Below are 19,440 nucleotides of genomic sequence, written 5' to 3' on the forward strand. Positions count from 1 at the left end.
TTCTGTTGAAGTCCCCGAGGGCGGGAGACTCGGAGAGTGTCCTTGACATTCTTTTAGAATCATACCATTGAGTCAGGGGCGGTCTTGCAACTTGCGAGCACAGCAATTTCGGAATCGCACGTTGGGACCGTCACGATTCACGATACACCATACACCACGACCTACAAACACATGAATCATGATATTCACACCCCTTGACTACACGTTTAGCTTTCATCCACATTATAGTTTCGTAACCATGGTTCGATGTCTGAGACGATCTTCAGTTACAAAGGCGACTTGAAGTTCAAGGTCGATCAGAGCAAGACCAGTATACGGAGATCTCGGCATGAAATCTGTACAGACTTCCAGAACACCCGCTCTGGTGCTGTCCCAGGTATGGACCACGACTACATTTCATGCCACAAGAGATAGAAATCGGCGAGCTGCAGATACGCAAGTTTGCAGCACCATCACAAGGTTGGCGGTTACCCACAGGAATGGTGTTTTCGATATCAAGTATCGAATCTGCTCGGACTTGGACAGAACAATATATCAAACGTCAGCAAGAGTTTCCGTTGACAAACAATGCACAGCGGTGACTTAAGCATGCATCATACGGAATGTCATTGGAAAACGCAGCTACCCAGGTCTTCCCATCACTCATAGCTACTAGTACACCGACAATTCCACACGGAGAGAGCGAACATACAATCATAACGCCACCAAGTTGCCATCGCATTTACACAGAGATACCTGACGGACCCCCTAGCAAGCGCACCCTCGGACAGTGTAGGCTCCCGTTCCTTCTTCCCCCGTCCTCGTCCATTTCACACTCCCCCTTGATCGCTTCCCGCATGGCTAATAAGTGGCATTCAACCTCATCTCGATATACGCCCTCGCATTGATGGGCTCATACTTCTTGGGTTTGTCCTCGCTATAACAGCCCGGGATGCAATCAATAGTCTTGTCGCGATCGGCAGTGACGAAATAAGGAATGGAATATCTGGCCTTGGTGATGCCCTTGACCAAGGGCGGGGCGCGCACGCGATGCAGCGTGGACTTCAAAGTATCGTTGCTCCACCTCTGCAAGAAATCGCCGATATTGACGACCAGCGTGCCGGGGATATAGGGCGCCGGGTTGAACTTCCCCTTTTCATGGATATCCTCGACCTCCAGGCCTCCCACCTCGTCCTGGAGCAGGAGCGTCATGGTGCCGAAGTCGGAGTGGGCGGCGATGCGCTCCATGCAGCCGTCGCGCAGCAGTTCGGCCTCGACGGGCGGGTAATGCAGCAGACGCAGCTGGTTGTCCTTTTTGGTGTGGTATTCCTGGAAGAAGTGCTCGGGCAGACCCATGCCGAGCGCGATGGCGCGCAGCAGGTCCAGCTCGACGCCGTAGCACGTGTTGAAGTACGAGGTCATGAACTCGCGGAACCCCGGGAGCACTTCTTCCGGGAACCAGATGTTGGGCGTGCGCTCGTCGTCTTCGCGGCCCAGCTCGAACGATTCTTTGAAGTCCGGGCACTGCCGCAGTTTCTCGATCGACGCTGGGTCGAAGACCATCTGCACCACCTTTTCGCGGCCCACGCCCGAGTAGCCGCGGTGCCACCAGCCATATGGTGGGTGCGGGGCTTTGTCTTTGTCGGATTGCGGGAGGGAGAAGAATTTCGAACTCTGGGGTCACTGCGTTAGTGTGTCGTGTTCATGTCGGACAAGGGGAGAGGGTTGTGCGACAACAAAGATAGGCAGAAGAAAGTGTAGCGGGACAACGGGACAGATAGATGCGGAAAGGTCAGAGAGAGAAGAAGTAGGAGCAGAAGCAGAAGCAGAGTGGCACGGGCAAGAGTGAGCAGCGGAATGAGTGCATGGGTGGAAGCATTATTGGCCGGCTTGCTGGATGATGCCAGATACTGGACTACTCACCCATTCAAATGCTTGGTCTTGTAGTTCTTGAGGCAAGCCATGGTTCTTGATGTATGCGAAGCCTACATCTCGGAAAGCCTCGTAGACTTTCTTTCCAGTCTCCCGCGCCTCTTCGGGCGTGCCTTTCCGCACTGGCTCAAGGTCAATGATGGGAATGGCAAGTTGTTCTGGCTGGACGGGTTGAATCGCCATAATGAGTCGATGTGTGTTTGTCTGAATTCGGCTTTAAGTGTCTGTGGTGATACCCGTATATGTACAGAGACCGTTGATTGAAGTTATAGTGGCCACTGTCCTCTCCGGTCAAACACTTTGTTCGTCTCGGGCTTGTCGTGTAGATAGACTCGAGTAAGGCGATGGACCAGAAACTCTGCAGACCCCAAACAGTGCTCGTGATTCAGACTTTCTTATCCCAGTCTGTTTGGTACCAATGGTTCAGATGTCGTTCATTCAAGACTGGTGACGACCGTGTGTGATGTGCGCTGAGATCGGCCGACACTGACAGAACAGCAGCGCTCTCCTCGTTGATATGATAACGCTGTTGAGCCTCTCGGATGAGAAGGGTCGCCCTGTGTATCGTATGACAATGTAAATCAGGATCTGGATGTTGAAACTTGAGACGTTGTATTTGGTAAGATTGATTGTTGATAATCTGGGATGGGAACCTGATGGACCCCCTTGATATTCGATATTCGATATTCGGTCAGAAGCCAACTTGACCGATCATCCGGCGCATGCATGAACTCGATATTGTGGAGTAAAAGCCCACGGCATATCTAGATCCAAGAGGTGGGAAGTTCCTATATCGCCGAGGACTGTAAGCGTCCAGACCACTCACGAGGTACAGGGTTGAACACAGTACCACCGCAGTGCAGCGTGTTGCCTGATGCTGACATGTCGGTACTGTACATAGCCAATTGTCGAGTTCCCCGATCGAAAGACCCTAGGAGCAGTTACGATTGAGCCCAGAGGTCGGCTTGTGGCGAGGGGATCGACTAGGATGCTTTTCCGGGGAAAAGACTAAACCTGACGCGCCTCTCCTTTGTCGTTGACCGTCCATAGGAAGGGTGTTTTGTTGTCTGAGCCGCCCCGTCGTTGAATGAGGCCGCCTGGGTTATGTAACGGCTTGATAGGCACACTGGGGGACGGTGGATACAGAAAGATAGGTAAACATCGATAGCGGCCCACCGTTGATAATAGGAAAGAAGTACGTATACGGTATCAAACAAACTCTCCGGACGCATTCCGATTTTCAAGTGTCCCTGAACCCTGAGAAATGCGCGAGGCTGTATCGGGTGTATCAGAAGCGGTTTCATATAATCTCAAACAGATTCGAGAATGGCAGTTACTGGCGACAGTAGTAACTTCCGGCGAACTCGTGTGGATGACCCTGGGTCGACTTCGGATGTCCAGATCTCGGTTGATATTCTATTCTCAACTTGAACTCATGAGGATGGAGTAGTAGCCACCAGCCTTGCCAGTTTGCCGACCATTCAAACCAGCTGCTGCCACATAAACGATCTCCTCGACGCACGAGTCTCGACTCGACTGAAGATGCTGAAAGACACAAACCCCATGATTCCTCGGCAAGTAATAAGGTACATAAAGCCTATCGCAATACTCCGCAACCTATCTATGGCGGGCACCACGACAGTGGAGAATGGTAATTGATTGGGCTTTTCTTCCAACTCATGAGAATACCTATATATGACTGTCCGTCAACACGATTCTATCTTTTTCTTAAACAGTATATATGATTGTTATGGTCTGATACAGGCCGACAAGTATCCTACAGACTTTCATGAGATGCGATAGCAGGTCCACCGTCCAGAGTCTACACAGTCCATCAACCACGAAGCCTTCGAGCGGCCATCTCCTCGCCATCCCTGACCCTCTCTTCACCATCCTAGTCCATAGGGCCTGGTGCTCTCCCGCCCAAACCCGAGATCGGCTAATCGAGTGATCGCGGAAAGTCGACTTTGCGTTGGTATCAATCCAGCGGGGCCTGACTACAATCCACGCAATCCACTTCAACGTCAAAGCAAGCGACGCTCGCAGTTATCTCGCTAGGCAAGCCTCAAGATAAGTCCATTTCGGCAGGCAAGCTGAAGTCGTCAGTCAGTCAGGCGATACACGACAAGACACTGTGAGGATCAATCATGGGCAGTATCGCTGTCGATGGGAGGGACAGCCTGCCTCAGCCTGACCGATATCGCATTGGTGTTGATGTAGGAGGTACGTACCATGAGCGTCATCATCAGTTTCAGCACCACCATCACCATGAACGATGACAGCGTGATTGATCATTGAACTGTTACATTTGTAACAGTCCCAGCTGGCTTTTCTACAACTAGTGCCAAGTGGCTGTATATGACTAACCTCCCATTCTTTCTTCACAGGAACCAACACGGATGCTGTTCTTATATCGCTCTCACCAACCGAGATTGTCGCCTCACACAAAGCACCCACGACGCCCGATGTCACGACCGGTATCACAAACGCCGTGCGGACGGTGATCCGGACGAGCAATGTTCCCCTTGACGCCATCAGCTGCGTGATCATCGGCACGACGCACTTCGTCAATGCTGTAGTCCAGCGTTCATCATTGCTGCAACGTGTTGGTGTGGTTCGACTGTGTGGAGGAAGCAAGGATGGATTCGGCCTCGGTGTGCCGCCGTTCATCGACTTCCCCAGAGATCTACGGCGACTCATCTCAACCAAGCCCTATTTCTGCCAGGGCGGCTACCAGATCTCAGGGTCTGAAATCTCACCGATCGACGAGAGTGAATTGGCCGAGATAGCGGAGAAACTGGTCGACGATGGCATCTTCAACGTCGTCGTCTCGGCAGTCTATTCGCCTCTAAATTCGGAACATGAGTTCAGAGCAGGCGATATCTTGATCCGGAAAATGCAACAAGTGGCCAAGGCGCGCGGCCTCCCCCCATCCGTTCGACCCAGAGTCACTCTTTCGCACCAGATTTCGTCGCTCGGGTTTCTGGCAAGGGAAAATGCCGCCATCCTCAACGCCACGCTGAGACCGCTAGCTGAAAAGACTATCCTTGGATTTCAGAAGGCCATGCATGATATCTTCCATGGTGTGCCGTGTGCATTGTATCTGACACAAAACGATGGAAGCGTGCTGAGTGCTCCGGATGCCATCGACTTGCCGATCCGAACATTCAATTCCGGGCCGACCAATTCGATCCGAGGTGGGGATTTCCTCTGGAACGCTGCCAGCACTGGGGCGGGCGAGACACACGCGGAGCGCCAGGATGCACTCGTGGTCATCGATATTGGTGGGACTACATCAGATAGTGGCCTGTTGCTTCCCAATGGACTACCGCGGATGAGCTCCGTGATGAGTCTGGTTGGGGGCGTGCGCACCAACTTCGCCCTGCCTGCAGTCGAAAGCGTCGGCCTGGGTGGTGGAAGTATTGTGAGGGTCTCCGGCGACGATGTGACGGTTGGGCCGGACAGTGTCGCTCTCGAGCTACTGCAGAAGGCCCGTCTCTTTGGCGGTGACGTCCTGACTTCAACTGATATCGTGGCTGCATCAGAGTTGCGCTCACCCACGGGACACAACCCATTGGAAGGGATGGGCGATCCCAATAACCTGAACGACGTCACGCCCGAGCTCATCAAGAATGCGAAGGCGAAGATGCGCAAGATCATAGAAGAGCTGGTCGATCGGACCAAAGTGCAAAAGGGAGACGTGGACGTCTTGATCGTCGGCGGAGGCGCCATTGTCATCGATGTCGATGAGCCTCTTGCAGGCGTGCGCGCCGTGCGCAAAGTCAAAGGCGGAGAAGTGGCCAATGCCGTCGGCGCCGCGATTTCACGAGTCTCAGGAGTCGTGGATACCGTGGTAGACACGTCACATCAGACCCTCAAAGAGGCTCAGGAAGTGGTGGCCAAGCAGGCAATTGATGCCGCCGTCGCCAACGGTGCCCAGCGAGACACCGTGCAGATCGCCGAAGTCACCATCCTGCCCATCCAGTACGTCGATGCCAAGGCACGAATCAACATCAGGGCCGTGGGAGCTCTGGACGCCGTCAAACAGGCCAAGCAAGGAGCAACGACGTTCAGGAAGGAGATCGTCTTGCCGGAACTGCCCGAACAGCAACCAAATCCGCAGAAGCAATGCCTCAACGGCGACGTGGTGGACGCGCCAGAGGAGATTATCGACATCCAAACATACAAACCCAAGGTCGAAAACAAGCGATGGGTAATATCAATCACGGACCTCGAATGGATCGCGGAGGGCTGCAAGGTGCTCGGCTGCGGAGGAGGAGGCGACCCCTACCAGCAATATCTCAAGATCCGAGCACTGCTGGAGCGGTCACCTGGCAGCATCAAGGTGGTGTCACCGAGCGATCTTCCCGAGACCGCTACGGTCGGATGGACTGGCTGCATGGGAAGCCCCGAAGTGAGCATGGAGCGAATGGAAGCCGACGAGTGCAACAAGGCACACGATGAGTTGACGCGGGTCATGGGCCTTCCTCCAGTCGATGCATTTATGGCGTTGGAGATCGGCGGTGGAAACGGCGTGGTCAATCTCGAAGTCGCAGCCGCCCACGGTGTGCCATGCGTCGATGCAGACTACATGGGCCGCGCGTATCCCACATACTGGCAGACCACGATCAATGTCTACGGCACTGCCAACGGCGCCGCGTTAGTGCCGGCGACGCTCGCCAGTGGAGATGGATCGTTCATGACCATGACCGGCAGCAGGACAGATAAGCTGGTAGACCGGGCCCTGCGCGCTGCTGTCGTGGAAATGGGATGTCGTTCTGGAAAAGCCGCACCGCCGAAGCCGGCCAAAGTCGTCCAAGAACAGGCCGTGATCAACACTGTATCTCTGGCCTGGTGGATAGGCCGATCCATCGCGCTGGAGAAGAATGTCACGGACAAGGCCAAGCGGATCGTCGACGCAGTTGGCGGATCTGCGAGCGCAAAGATCCTGGCCGAGGGCAAGATCACCAGTGTCGAGCGTGTTTTGAAGACCGGCCATACTTACGGTGTGGTGGAAGTCGACGGGGTCCTCAGCGACGGCTCCAAAGCGACGGTCAGCATCCCGTTCAAGAACGAGAATGCCTTCGTCGAGGCCACGGCTGCTGATGGCAGGAAGTCCATCTTGGCTGCCGTCCCGGATCTTATTGCTGTCTTGGACTCTGAGACTGGCTCTGGTCTGGGCACCCCGGAGTATAAGTATGGCTTGAAGGTGACCATCATAGCCATCGCGGCGTCACCTAGATGGACAGATACTCCACGCGGGCTGGAACTGGGTGGACCAGGATCCATGGGCTTCGACGAGATTGAGTATGTGCCTATCGGCGAGTATACCAAGCCGCGGAGCGTCATTGAGACGTATGCATAGATAGATAGTAATGAATCGTCACGGCTCGCATCGTTGGTCGGTGTCTTGAAATGACTTCAAAGGCGCCTTCCCAGACGACCAAAGATGCGATATGCTTTAGCATTAGTAGGCGTCCAATGCCCACAGCCTCGTTGCCGGGCATGATAATGAGTTGTGCATCAATTCCTAGACATACTGGGGCCTATGCTGCTGTGCTGTGGTCGGAAATACTCCCGAGTAAAGCACTTCAAGTGGCGAACCCCCTAGACGCCAGCCTTGTGTCCCGACATACCATTTTGTAGTCATGATGTCGATACCAGACCGGAAACACAACGCTATAAAGAGATCGACGCATCCAAAACTTGCTTGGACTCCTTTGACACTGGTACGCAAAACTGCCGGCACTTCATTTCATTTTGGAACTCGGCATTGAACTCGGTCCGTTCGAGTGTCCCATTGCGTCCATGTTTCTGCACCCGCCGATGTGCGTGTACCGACGAAAGCGAACGTCGTATCGTCAACAAGGAGGCCGAGCCGGCTCGATTGGTTCCACCTCTTTTATTGCCTTGCTCGAGAGTTGATAGAGGACTGACATAGTGTCTGGAGTCGAAGCGGTCAGAAGAAAGGCATAATGACCCTTGAATGTCGTCCGAACAGGCAGAGTGAGGCCCAAGCTAGTAGCTAGTGCTTCCTCGGCTCACTTACCATTTTAGATGCACCTCTTTTCTGTTCTCAGGGTTTTGCGGGGAGCCGCAATTCGAAGGTTGCAAACACAATCTGCAAAAGACGAGCCTCATTGCACGACACCACACGATTCAGAGCATTCTTCAGCTCCGCGCGGTAACACACTACGTACTGGCCGGACATTCTTCCCCCATACAACGTCCAAACCATGGCCAGCAAAGCCCACGCCTTCCAACAAGCATGCCGCATTCGGATGCAGCCAAGCCCAAGACTCGATCACCTCGCTCTTCAGAACGTTCCCAATCCCGCCTCTTCGACGCTGGGTTTCCACAGCACGAGATGCTTCGCCTCCCAGCAAACCAACCGGAGTCGTATTTTATCCTCTTCTGCATCGAAGAAACCCTGTCCCTGCGGTAGCCACCCTGCGCACCGCGGCAGACCTGGTCAGCGGCATGCCAGCACCAGTACCAGCACCGGCAGCGGTCCAGTCACAGGCCCGAGCAGACGGGCGATCACCGTGACAAGCGACGACGGACGGTATAACTGGTCTGAGCTGAGCACAGGGGAAAAGGCGGCGCGGGGGACACAACAGACGTTCAATTTCCTGCTGGTAGCGCTAGGACTTGTGGGCACTGTAAGTTCAAGTTCATTTCTTCGCAACAACAAGTTTCGCAAGACACGATACCCCTGGAGTCCTTCACATATGCAGATATTCAGAGATCGTATGAGTTGTGTTATACTACGAAATGCGCTCGAATCACATTCTCCAGAGACAAGATTGGCAAGACACTGTGACTAACACGATTTCTTCTGCCGTGATAGATCACGATATCCTATCTCCTCTACACGGAGCTCTTCGCCCCAGACAGCGCCACGATCCAGTTCAACGCCGCCGTCAACCGCATCAAAGCGTCACCCGAGTGCCGCGAGCTGCTCGGCCCAGCATCCCAGATCAGAGCGTACGGCGAACCAACGTCGAGCAAGTGGGCGCGCGCCAGGCCGTTGGCTCATGGTGCCGAAGTGGACCGCTTCGGCGCAACGCACTTCCGCATGCATTTCAACGTCGAGGGCCCCGAGGGCAAGGGCGTGGTGAGTGTGCATATGACCAAACCTAAAGACGCGGACCGGTTGGAATATCAGCTGCTCAGTTTGACCGTCAAGGGCCACGAGACGGTGTATTTGGAGAACAAGGACGCTGAAAGGGGCGTCAAGGGGAAAGTCGGCAAGATGTTTGGCGTGCAGTGGCGGTAGCAGCACACCCTTGAGGGGAGGGCTGGCCTGCCTGAATGTGAATGAACGCCAGAGGTCTTCCCTTGCTATCTTACAAACGGCATTGAGCTTTGGCCAACTACATTGACGTCAACAAGAATCGAGAAAGGCCTGGCAATGTCCGTATCTAAGCCGAAACAATATTGTCGCAGCTGCCATAAGAGCGATCTCGATTGCTTCTTGCTGTCTTGTCCGTGCCTTCAGTGACCCCGGCCTGACCGAAGCACAGAACGAGCAGCGTAATAATTACATGTCAAATACCATCTCACGCGGGTACTTCTTCGCGCTTGAGCACCTGAATCTTGCTGCCAACCGCTGTAGCAACGACTGGGGTCGGCGACGTCTCCTCTTCTCCTTTTGAGCCTTCTGCCGAGACGGGCTGCCGTCTATGGCTCGTGATATCAATGCCGAGCACACCACCAATGTAACCACCTCGCTCACCAGGCACGCTGAACTCGCGGAACGTGTATCCCCACTCATTCAACCAATTGCGCACGCCTTTGCCGACTTTGTCTTTGCCGTTCTTGCTGTGATGGCCGGTGCCTGTGATAGCATATATGATCCTCCTTCCACGCTTCGATTGGGCCACTAGAATGTTTTCCAGATACTCAACGGCTTCCTCCGGATGAAGACCGTGAAGATCTATGTACATCTCTTCGTCTTCGTCCATCGGCGCCGAGAGGTGTTGATTCCGCTCGTCGTACAATGCCTTGGCTGCTTCTCGGTGGGCTTTCCTCATGGCATCGTTCTCGGCTTGTCCGCGCAGTGACAACGCTTTTGCCGCACGTGCGTCATTCCGATTCCAGGCTTGGGCGGCACTTTGTGGCACAAATTAGCTATGACTAAACGCCCGAAACTTGGTTAATACTCACCTCTGGAGGAATTTGTTGCGTATGCTTCCATGTTTGATGGCTTCCTGCCGGTATTTCATGTATTGCTGGTTCGCCCGAGCACCTGTCTCCAACCATGGAATATGCTGGGGTTCTGGTATTCTACGTGCGGCCGTACCCTCGGATCCTCCGTAAGTTCTGATTTTGCGCATGAGGTCTGGTTTCCGCATTTGTGCAGGACTCGGAGACGGCGACATCCGCACAACGTCTGCCAGCGAAGACGGGACCTCCTTCTCCATACTCCCGGGGCCATGCCTGGACCGTTGACCAAAGAGCTTTGCGCCTCGCTTGGAACTCAGAGACCCAAGACTTGGAAAGGCTTCTGGATCGTCCATCGATAATGAGGAGGGCATCTCTGGACGATTCTGATGCCGCGAGTTGGGTCTGGAATGAGGCCGAGAACCGGGAGTAAGGTTGCCCAGAGCACTTCGGCTCCTCTGATTGGAGGGCACGAAAGTATTCCCTGCTGCAAGACCAGCCTGAAGAGCACTCCTGACGTTTGGGCTGGAGAGGCTGGGAAATTGATCATTCTGGTCTGACAGTGGGAGGCTCTGAGTAGGAGCAGCGTCGGCAACGGAGAGGTGGTTGATCAAAAGCGTTGGATCATGCGAGAATTGACATGCATCGCCTGCTAGACAGTTGCCATTCATCCAGTACCTAAAAATGTGTCAGTCGTCGGAAATGATGTGTGATGGATGGCGCTTACTTGCAAATATAACCGCTCGTGTCGTGAGCAAATCGGCAATCTGCACGGAGACACGAGCCAGAGGCCAACCAGTATTTGCAGACAATCGAACTCTTTCCCGTGCTCGGAGTAGAAGGACGAGCCTGGTTGACCGTCATAGACTTGCCTACCAGGACCTTTGCCTCATGGTTCGGCACCCCAGTGTATTGGGCCTCGGTCGTGTCTGTTCCCAGCAACGCAGCAATCGTGGAACCCAAATCGTAGGAATGCTTGTTTAGAGCGTCTTCAATTTCATCATCAGTCTTGCGATCGCCCAACACAGATCGTATAATGTCATAAGGGCTCATGTCAGGCTGAGGCACCCATTCCGGAGCCGCAGCACTCAGATGTCCTGTACCTGTGGAAGAAGCATTGCTCCCGGTCTCATCGCCCAGCAGCCAATCCACGTTCTCATGGCCGTAATCGCCGTAAATGTCCGGTGCAGGGCTAGCATCGGAAAATTCATAAGCGTTCAAGTTGGGACTATGTGGTATAGGTTGGGCTAAGGCGAGGCGTGGTGAAGGTCGAGGCGAAACGAAGGGCGAGTGGACACTGGACCGCTGGCGGGAAAAGCTGGGGCGCGAGGCTGGGAATCCAACTGAGAGAGCAGGACTGGAGGACAGAGGAGGAGGAGATCCCAATGGTGTAGGAGCCCTATTCACCTGCCATGGAGCCGGAGAAGACTTTCGAATGACATGGTGTCGCAATGGAGCTTCTGAACTCTCTCCACGCTGGGCATTTCGATGTTTCCATAGGGCATCCAGGACTGCATTTTCCAGGGCATGTCCGCTCAGCCCGGCCTCCTTGCTCAGCAACTCCTCCAGGCGCTCTGTTTTATCTTCTTCTTCTATTGCGGGGTCGTCTAATATAGAACGACAGAGGCCGTACTGTTCGTCAGAGATCATCTCGGTCGTTATCGGAGTCTAATGTGTTGACAGAGGAAGGCGATCAAGATGTGGAGGGCGTGACAGCGACTCAACGCCAACATCGGATCGTACGCAGGCAAGCGAAATCGCGGAGGCTCGGTGTGCGGCTATATCAGTCCTCTCGACCATGCTTCCGTGGGATTTGGATTGGGACCAAGCCGAAAGCAATGGAATGGACTCCAGCGGCAATGCTCTGGTTATCACAGCGCCGGAGTTGCGTGCGCCAGCATATGGTAAGGCTCATCAAACAAGTACGGAGTACCTGGACACGAGTTCGATGGTAGAGAGGAGCACCGGCGTAGAGGGAGATACGAACGGAGGTAAGGCTGCTGAGGTCCGGTTATCGAGCAGTGTGTCAATAGGTCCCTAGGATGGGTAGGTACAAGATGACCAGAGGGTGCAACAGTTCGCAGGCCGAGTGAAGCAAGACGAATACTGAACCGCGCATATGCGCCGGCCAGGATGCTGCAGCAATGAGCAAGGGCAAGTGGGCAAAAGGGGGGAAACGAGGAGGGAATGAGGGAGCGATACCTAAAACTAGCAACATACGTAAGGTACTGCTATTATACGGGGGCGGCGGCGCGGGAGGCTCGCATGTTACAGCGGACTACTACTACTAGCTCACTCAGCAGAGAGATCATCTCAATAATGAATAGTCTTCACCCACGCTTCTCAGCCTACCATACTAGGTATCTACCAGGGTGTTCTGCATCTCAGGCTGTCGGCGCGTCTGCAAACCCGTGTGTGTTGACACTTCACGTCGTCTACAGCTATCTGCTACCTGGTACTTTCTACGTCCTAAGGTGCGTTATGTTTACCTAGGCAAGCCAGGCTTGACTTTGGATGACGTAAAGAACGCTCTCTCTGTTCTACAGGCAAGATATCTTAGATAAGTCTACACAGGTGGGTAGCGAGGTGCTAGTAGGTACCTACTAGGTAGTACCTTAGGCACGCAGAAGTATCAGCCACACTGTCACAGGCGCTCAGAAGGTCGCATCTTGCCGGTGCAAGTGTCCACGGCCGAGTGCCTTCCTGAGTGAACTGGTAGTGCAGCATAATAAGTAGTGGACTTGCTCCCAGATGGCAAACTTGAACTCGACAACCTCAATGCGTACCTTGTATTATCGGTGTCAAGACTGTCATGATCTGATGTGTTTGTTACCACTGCAGGACGGACCCGGAATTACAGGCGACGCTTTGATCCACCGTTTCGCCCGCCTGTCTCATGCTGGGCTCAATGCTGACATTCTTGTACAAAGCACTAATCGTGTCATAACTCCGTCCAAGACTGCTACTGTTTCCTTTTCACATCTGCCTGTGCTGTCTACTCGCCGAGTCTATCCTCGGTTTCCAGATCGAGACCGTCACTTCATCAGTCTGCGCCGCTCTCTCCGTCCATCGACTATGTTCGACCATCTCTTGCCCTAGAATCCGCATGCTCCGAGCCCTCCTACTCAGCTTTCCCTTTCTACGATCATGCCTCTAGCTCTCCCTCGCAGTTCGTCGGACGACAAAACCCCGCCGACTCAGGTCGCCCTGCCAGAGTCTGACGATGATTCTCCTCGCGCCTCTCTCCTTACTCCTTGGAGACCTCCCCGAGGGTCGCTGTCGACAGGAAGAAGTTCGCCGTTTGTGCCGAGTCGAACAACAGCGTGGCGGGACGAGTTGATCAACAATGCAGAGAAGATACGGCGTCGTGTACAAGCCGTTTGGCGCAAGATGACCCCCGTGCAGCGGGTGCTGGCATGTGTTGGCTTCGTCGTCATCCACGTCCTTCTCATCCTGTTCCTGATATTTAATGAACGCATCTTCGGCCTGCTGGAGCCTGTCGCAGAACGCTGGAAGCATACTCCTGGAGGATGGACGATTTTATGGTCGTTGACATTTCTCACCGCATTTCCGCCCATCATTGGCTACTCGACATGCGGCACCACCGCTGGGTTCGTGTATGGAGTCTGGGAAGGATGGTTGATTCTGGCCACGGCCACAATCGTGGGTTCACTCTGTTCCTTTCTGGTTTCTAGGACGCTGCTGCGCAAATGGGTGGAGAGGATGGTGGCGCACGACAAACGGTTCGCGGCATTTACCCTGATCCTGAAGCATGATGGGTTGAAACTGCTGTGCATGATCCGACTCTGCCCTCTCCCCTATTCCTTGTCGAACGGAGCAATGTCAACATTCCCCACCGTCCACCCTGGGATGTACGCCTTGGCTACGGCAATGGTGACGCCCAAGTTGCTCATCCATGTCTTTATTGGTAGTCGGTTGGCGGTGATTGCACGAACCAGGGAGAAAATGACCCTCGCGGATCGCGCTGTCAACTACAGCAGCATTGGGATAGGTGCCGTCGTGGGCATTGGCGTGGGCTTGTACATCTACAGGCAAACAATGGCTCGAGCAAGGGAACTGGAAGCGGAAGAAGCGGCCAGCATACGGGATAGCACGCGAAGGACCGGCCATATTCCAGCCGAGTTTAGCGACGATCCTGAAGCACAAGTGGCTGCGAACACGTTGGCCCAAGACGATGACGCGATGGACTATTTCGACGATGCTCCTCCCGAGCGATTGGAATACCATGATGAGCCGACTGATGACGAAGATGTCTTTGGGCAAGGTGACGGCGGTGACGAAGAGATGACAGCCAACATTGGTCTGCAATCACAGAAGAGATAGACGGCCCAACACCTTCTGAATCGGGTGGGGAAGGGAACGTTGCCTACATTGTATAGACGCATATATGGAGCTGGAGTTATAGGCATAGCTAAGGACATGGAAATATAGATACCCGCCCTCTCCAGTGCGCGTATCTTGTAAAGCTTCGGTAGGCTCTTGACGGGCAATGACCTCGGCCACTCCAACGTTGGCTGCATTGTGATCCCGCTGTGTCCTCGCGCTGACAACAAAGACTTTTGCCCCACGGGTCAGCACCATGAGGTCGACTCTGAAGATGGCGCAGAGGATATGCAGGGTCCACCGACCCAGCAATTAGCAGGCGTATCGCTAGGGTGTCTTCCGAGTTGAGTTCGAGGCGAGGAATGACTCGGTGGAGGGAATTGGAGACAGCGCAGTGCAGCGGGTCAAGGATCAGTGAGTGGGCGAAGGAAGAGTTGCCGGTCTCTGCAGTGGACGAGCTTGACGAATATAGTACTACGTGGTACTTCGTGGTACTAGTAGGCAGCGACATCGCTTCCTCCGCACTTTTAATTGATTCTTCTTTCGGCTTTTCTACTGTTCACGCTTCACGCTTTCACTGCAGTCGAATCTCGTTCCTAGCTTCTCTGATCTCCAGACCACACCTATCAGTCAACCACTGCAGGGCTTGGAGCCTTTCTATGAATGTTGTGCGGCTCTCCAAGACCTCACTTATCCGCTTGATGGCATGAGAAACGGACCGTCAGCCGCGATACCACCGTTAGTTCGCCTCTAACCCAGTCCGATCCACCAGACCTACCAATTCCAGGGCTTCTTTGCTAGTCCTCTGTATTTGAACCAGCAGATGCGTTATCATGACTCCTTCCAGACCCATTGTTGTGCATCTAAAAGCATCACGCCGGTGCTGGATTGCCTTACGTCCCCCACTCGGGGCCTCCCCTTACTTCCCCGGCGTCTGAGTCCGGTCCTTGGCTGCATCATGGTGCGGAATTGTCCAGCCTCGTGCTGCCTATCCTGCCCACTATAAGATGACCCCCGACGACCCTCTGTTTCCCTCGAGTCCTCCGTCGCCATGCTCTGTCGATGGCTGCTTTCCTGAACAACCTGAGCCGCAGATGGCCGTCGACAACGAGACAATTCTCCGATTGATCGAACAACTCGAGGCTGATCGAACTGCATATCTTGCAACTTTCGAAAAGGTGCACGAGACACTGAGTCAGGCTCTTGGTTCTCAGCCTAGTAGGCCCGCTTCTGTGCCTACTTTCACGACCCGTCCTTTGGTATCTCCCCCTCACGGACTGCATTTACAGGCTTCCGGTCAATGGCCGTCCCCCAGGATATCGCCCAGTGTATCCAGTCATCAAACAGCACCCAGCACTTATATCCTAGAGCAAGAGCATCACCCGAACACGCCTCTGCCCAAGGATTCCATCTTAACGGGAGATGGAAGTTCGGATAGCGAAGACGACGAGTCCTTCTTTGTACAAGACACGCTTCCGCCCAGGGGTTTTACCGAGGACGATGTGATCGAGCACCTCAAGGCACACCCGTGGGACATCTACAGCAAATACCTCCTCCGAGATCTCCTGCGAAACATTGGGCTACTATCCAATGGGATCTTCCTAAAGGACAGACATCATCAGACAGATGCTAACCATCAGCATGCAGACATTTATCATGTTGGTGCTGATGGTGCCCCCTTGCGATTCAGCAGAGGTGATTCAGATGAAGGCCCGCTGGCTACTTGGGAAGCTTTGAAGAGTATCAATTGTGATGCGAACCGGAGGCAAGCCGTGGGCCGCATTATCATCGTTCGGGAACCCCCATCAATTTTATTTGCCGCATTGCACCTCACAATGCAGGAGCATTTCGATATGGACTCGATCTATCGTATGCTCATCGACGACCACACTCACACCAAAGCCATCACCAAAGGATATCTCGAAAAGGACACGCGCCGGCAGAGATCCATCGTCTTTGTGTTCAAGTATCACACGATTGTAGGAGAAGGACGCTCTCCCCTCCCCTGGCAGAGTCACGATGACAATCTGGAACCACAGGAAGGACATATTCCTTTGTCAACATGCTCGTCAGTGGTTGCCCTATCACTAGCGGGCAGGCCAAGTCACACTCTACGGCGTAATTCTCGCAAGAGAAAAGCCATTGTTGGGCACATTTACGATCCATTCGCGCCCTGGCATGTACTTTCTTTGCAGTGTTTTCCAGATTGGAACTCCAGTGTCGATATACACGAACACAACCATCACTATGTCAATGGGCCCGATGCCTTCCTCTCCTCCCTACTATCCGAATATCGAGACGGCGTGAGAAGATTTAAAGAGGTTCATTCAAAGATTCAGCTGCTCGCCACTCCACCCAAGCGGTCTATCTTCGACAGTGCGTTACGAGATGAACTTCTGTTCGAGAACGACCAGTACACCTACTCACGGCGTTATTTCTGGGCATCTCAAACCCTTGGACTTCTCAGTAATGAGATCAAGGCCATGATCGCTGCATACAAGGAAACATTCACAGACGAAGTTTGGTCAGGAGAGCATAAAACGCTATTCCCAGGCACAAAAGATCAGTCATCCCGCTACAGTAACTGGAGGCGGAAATTGTGCCATACTCGGAGGCAATTCGAAAAAGAAATCGCTCAGCTAGAGGAAGTACTGAGGACGTTTCAACAGCAGCAGAAAGAGATCAGAGGGCTTCGCGAATGGCTGTTCAGTGGTACATCCGTCCTGGAGAGTCGAGAGGCTGTCAGTATGGCCAAGATCACCGTCGACCAAGGTTACAACATCCGCATTCTGACATTGGTGACCTTGTTCTTCCTTCCGCTGACCTTTGTGACATCAATTTATGGTAATCCTCGCCCTCGAGAAGATGAGGATCCTATGCTAACCGATTATTCAACAGGGATGACGAACATGCCTCCCGAGGACTCTTATCTTCCCTTTGCTGTCACGACAGTTGGGATATGCATCCCTACGTACCTGCTCATATTGGTCGTCAACAGCCGCGAGGGACTCAAGATGATGCTTACTGCGCTAGGTCTTTTCATCACGCGACTCACCTCGCGGGCCGCACCAAAAAGGTCCGAGAGATTGAAGGAAAAGATCTTGAAGCGGAGGGTTGCGCCCCCAACGGAAAGAAGACCCATTATTCGCAAGGCGGCCACTTTCGCCAGTCTTGAAACTCGGCTATCTCACGATCTGAGCGCTGAGACATCCCTTCAAGAACCACAGGGATTTCTTCATGACACCAGCCGGCGCATGTCTCAAACGCTCAGCAGTCATCTTCCCGGCGCGGCCAGACGTGCCTCTCATGCTGCCATGCATGCGGAAGCGACGACGAGACTGCCGACCTACTCTGAAGAGATGGGCGAGCTCAACCGTCAACGTCTTCGGTCCAGCACCATCAAATTCGAGGAGCCGCTCTACAGTCCAACGAGGTGGCGAATAGACGAAGCAGAGGAGCACCGGCAAGACTGGTCGACACAATGGCGAACGGAAGAGTCGAACGGAACGACGATTCACAATAACTACAAGTCCAGCTCTAACGCTTCGCCAGTTTCGCCGAGCACAAGTCCACCGACCAGCGTCTCGAACGGAGCGGATACTCTGAGGCCGGGGGCTAGACTAACGGTCCCGGTTGACACGAGGACCCATAGCTCGCGCAGTGTCAGTCCTGGAGACACCGGAGGGGTGTCCCTATTCAGACGTCTTACCGAGCGATTCCCGCAGTTGCAATTACAGTCATCGCCGCGGGGGTCGATCTCGGGAAGCCCAAGTCCGAAAGAGCCCGTTTGAATTTCCATGCTTTTTCCAGCTGGACTGTCACTGCGAGCATGGAGCTAAAAAATGATCTTGCGCTTCCCCCTCTTTGACGAGACGACGAAAAATGGATGTTAATTGACGTGATAACGACTAACTTGCCATGAATGAAACCATGAGTGCACGAAGAAATGAAATTACGTTAATGAGAAAACGACATGGCCGAGACGATAGATGGCAAGCCAATTCAGCCGGAGACGATGACACATTGGCTGGTCGCACAGGGACAGGAGCAGGCTCTCAACCGCGAAAGACATATCGCTTCCAACTTGGGTCATCGATGCGCAGATACGGAGAAGCATACCTGGTAAGGACCTTGTTGATTCTGTCTGGGCGAGACTTCGACCTTCCCTAGGGAGACTCAGCGTGGCACACCTGCCTATACATGTATGTACAAACCTTTGAGCAGCGAACATATACTAGTCTGAAGATGGCCATTATTAAGGCGGATAGATTCGCATATCGTTCTAAGGTAGCCACTGGAGATGCGGCTTATTACATAATACTAGTTATCGCAGTATAGGGGGCACAGCCTCGCGGCAAAGTCAACTGAAGGAGATTGAGGGGCGTCAGTAGCGGCCAGTCTTAAAGACTTAAATTGACGTTCTTTGGAGACTTTGGTCAGTCTTCCTCGTGTCTGGAATCCTTTCACCATTCTCGGATGACGATGTGAATTACCTCTTCCCGTTACTCTCGCTTCAAATGCAACACCCTTGTGCAAGTATCTCACCGTGGTCAGATTGACTTCAAATTTGCAGCATGATCCAGGGCACCTCGGTGTCAGACCCCAGTCCCCATAGTGCAAGGCTGTCGTTTGCTCTCAAGTCTCGACGGGTTTTGATCGGCACTCCGCACTCAGCGAGCGCCGTCTATGCATGTCAAACCGGCCTGTCGATCATCTCCATCCGGACAAACTCCTGAACTGATCAATCAATGCCCGCAAGCACTACGGACCTTCACAAGCAATATGAGTTGAATGCCGGCTAATAGCATGCAATGCACTCCGCTTCGTCGTGCTACCGACTCCGCGTTGTGAGGGGTTTCGCGGGACTGGGAACGTCATCAGATTGATGCATGAAGCCCTCGGACATGGAGGTACTTTATCTAACATCGATTGAACACTTCGTGTGCCGGACTCGTTGGGTGCCAGTATTGCGCTGGATAATCTATTAACCTGAACCACCAGCGGAACTCTTTGCACACC

The 19,440-nt window shown here is 53.6% G+C and overlaps 6 protein-coding genes across 6 annotated transcripts; 4 read left to right on the plus strand and 2 right to left on the minus strand.

Moving 5' to 3' along the window:
- Nucleotides 1–840: 840 nt before the first annotated feature.
- A1O1_07658 (uncharacterized protein) lies at nt 841–2,094 on the minus strand (the record flags this gene model as incomplete). The annotated part of the gene is made up of 2 exons (XM_007728525.1): nt 841–1,653; nt 1,903–2,094. 2 exons carry the CDS (start codon nt 2,092–2,094, stop codon nt 841–843), a joined length of 1,005 nt encoding a protein of 334 aa, XP_007726715.1.
- A 1,964-nt stretch (nt 2,095–4,058) lies between these two features.
- On the plus strand, nt 4,059–7,276 carry A1O1_07659 (uncharacterized protein; the record flags this gene model as incomplete). The annotated part of the gene is made up of 2 exons (XM_007728526.1): nt 4,059–4,134; nt 4,299–7,276. 2 exons carry the CDS (start codon nt 4,059–4,061, stop codon nt 7,274–7,276), a joined length of 3,054 nt encoding a protein of 1,017 aa, XP_007726716.1.
- Nucleotides 7,277–8,147: 871 nt separating this feature from the next.
- Nucleotides 8,148–9,190, plus strand: A1O1_07660 (uncharacterized protein; the record flags this gene model as incomplete). The annotated part of the gene is made up of 2 exons (XM_007728527.1): nt 8,148–8,573; nt 8,762–9,190. 2 exons carry the CDS (start codon nt 8,148–8,150, stop codon nt 9,188–9,190), a joined length of 855 nt encoding a protein of 284 aa, XP_007726717.1.
- Nucleotides 9,191–9,473: 283 nt separating this feature from the next.
- On the minus strand, nt 9,474–11,727 carry A1O1_07661 (uncharacterized protein; the record flags this gene model as incomplete). The annotated part of the gene is made up of 3 exons (XM_007728528.1): nt 9,474–10,026; nt 10,081–10,755; nt 10,805–11,727. The coding sequence occupies 3 exons, from the start codon at nt 11,725–11,727 to the stop codon at nt 9,474–9,476; spliced, it is 2,151 nt and encodes a 716-aa protein (XP_007726718.1).
- A 1,497-nt stretch (nt 11,728–13,224) lies between these two features.
- Nucleotides 13,225–14,421, plus strand: A1O1_07662 (uncharacterized protein; the record flags this gene model as incomplete). The annotated part of the gene is made up of 1 exon (XM_007728529.1): nt 13,225–14,421. One exon carries the CDS (start codon nt 13,225–13,227, stop codon nt 14,419–14,421), a length of 1,197 nt encoding a protein of 398 aa, XP_007726719.1.
- Nucleotides 14,422–15,428: 1,007 nt separating this feature from the next.
- A1O1_07663 (uncharacterized protein) lies at nt 15,429–18,212 on the plus strand (the record flags this gene model as incomplete). The annotated part of the gene is made up of 2 exons (XM_007728530.1): nt 15,429–17,265; nt 17,320–18,212. 2 exons carry the CDS (start codon nt 15,429–15,431, stop codon nt 18,210–18,212), a joined length of 2,730 nt encoding a protein of 909 aa, XP_007726720.1.
- Nucleotides 18,213–19,440: the final 1,228 nt, after the last annotated feature.

Source organism: Capronia coronata (assembly GCF_000585585.1).
Source record: "Capronia coronata CBS 617.96 chromosome Unknown acBCG-supercont1.7, whole genome shotgun sequence".
NCBI lineage: Eukaryota > Fungi > Ascomycota > Eurotiomycetes > Chaetothyriales > Herpotrichiellaceae > Capronia > Capronia coronata.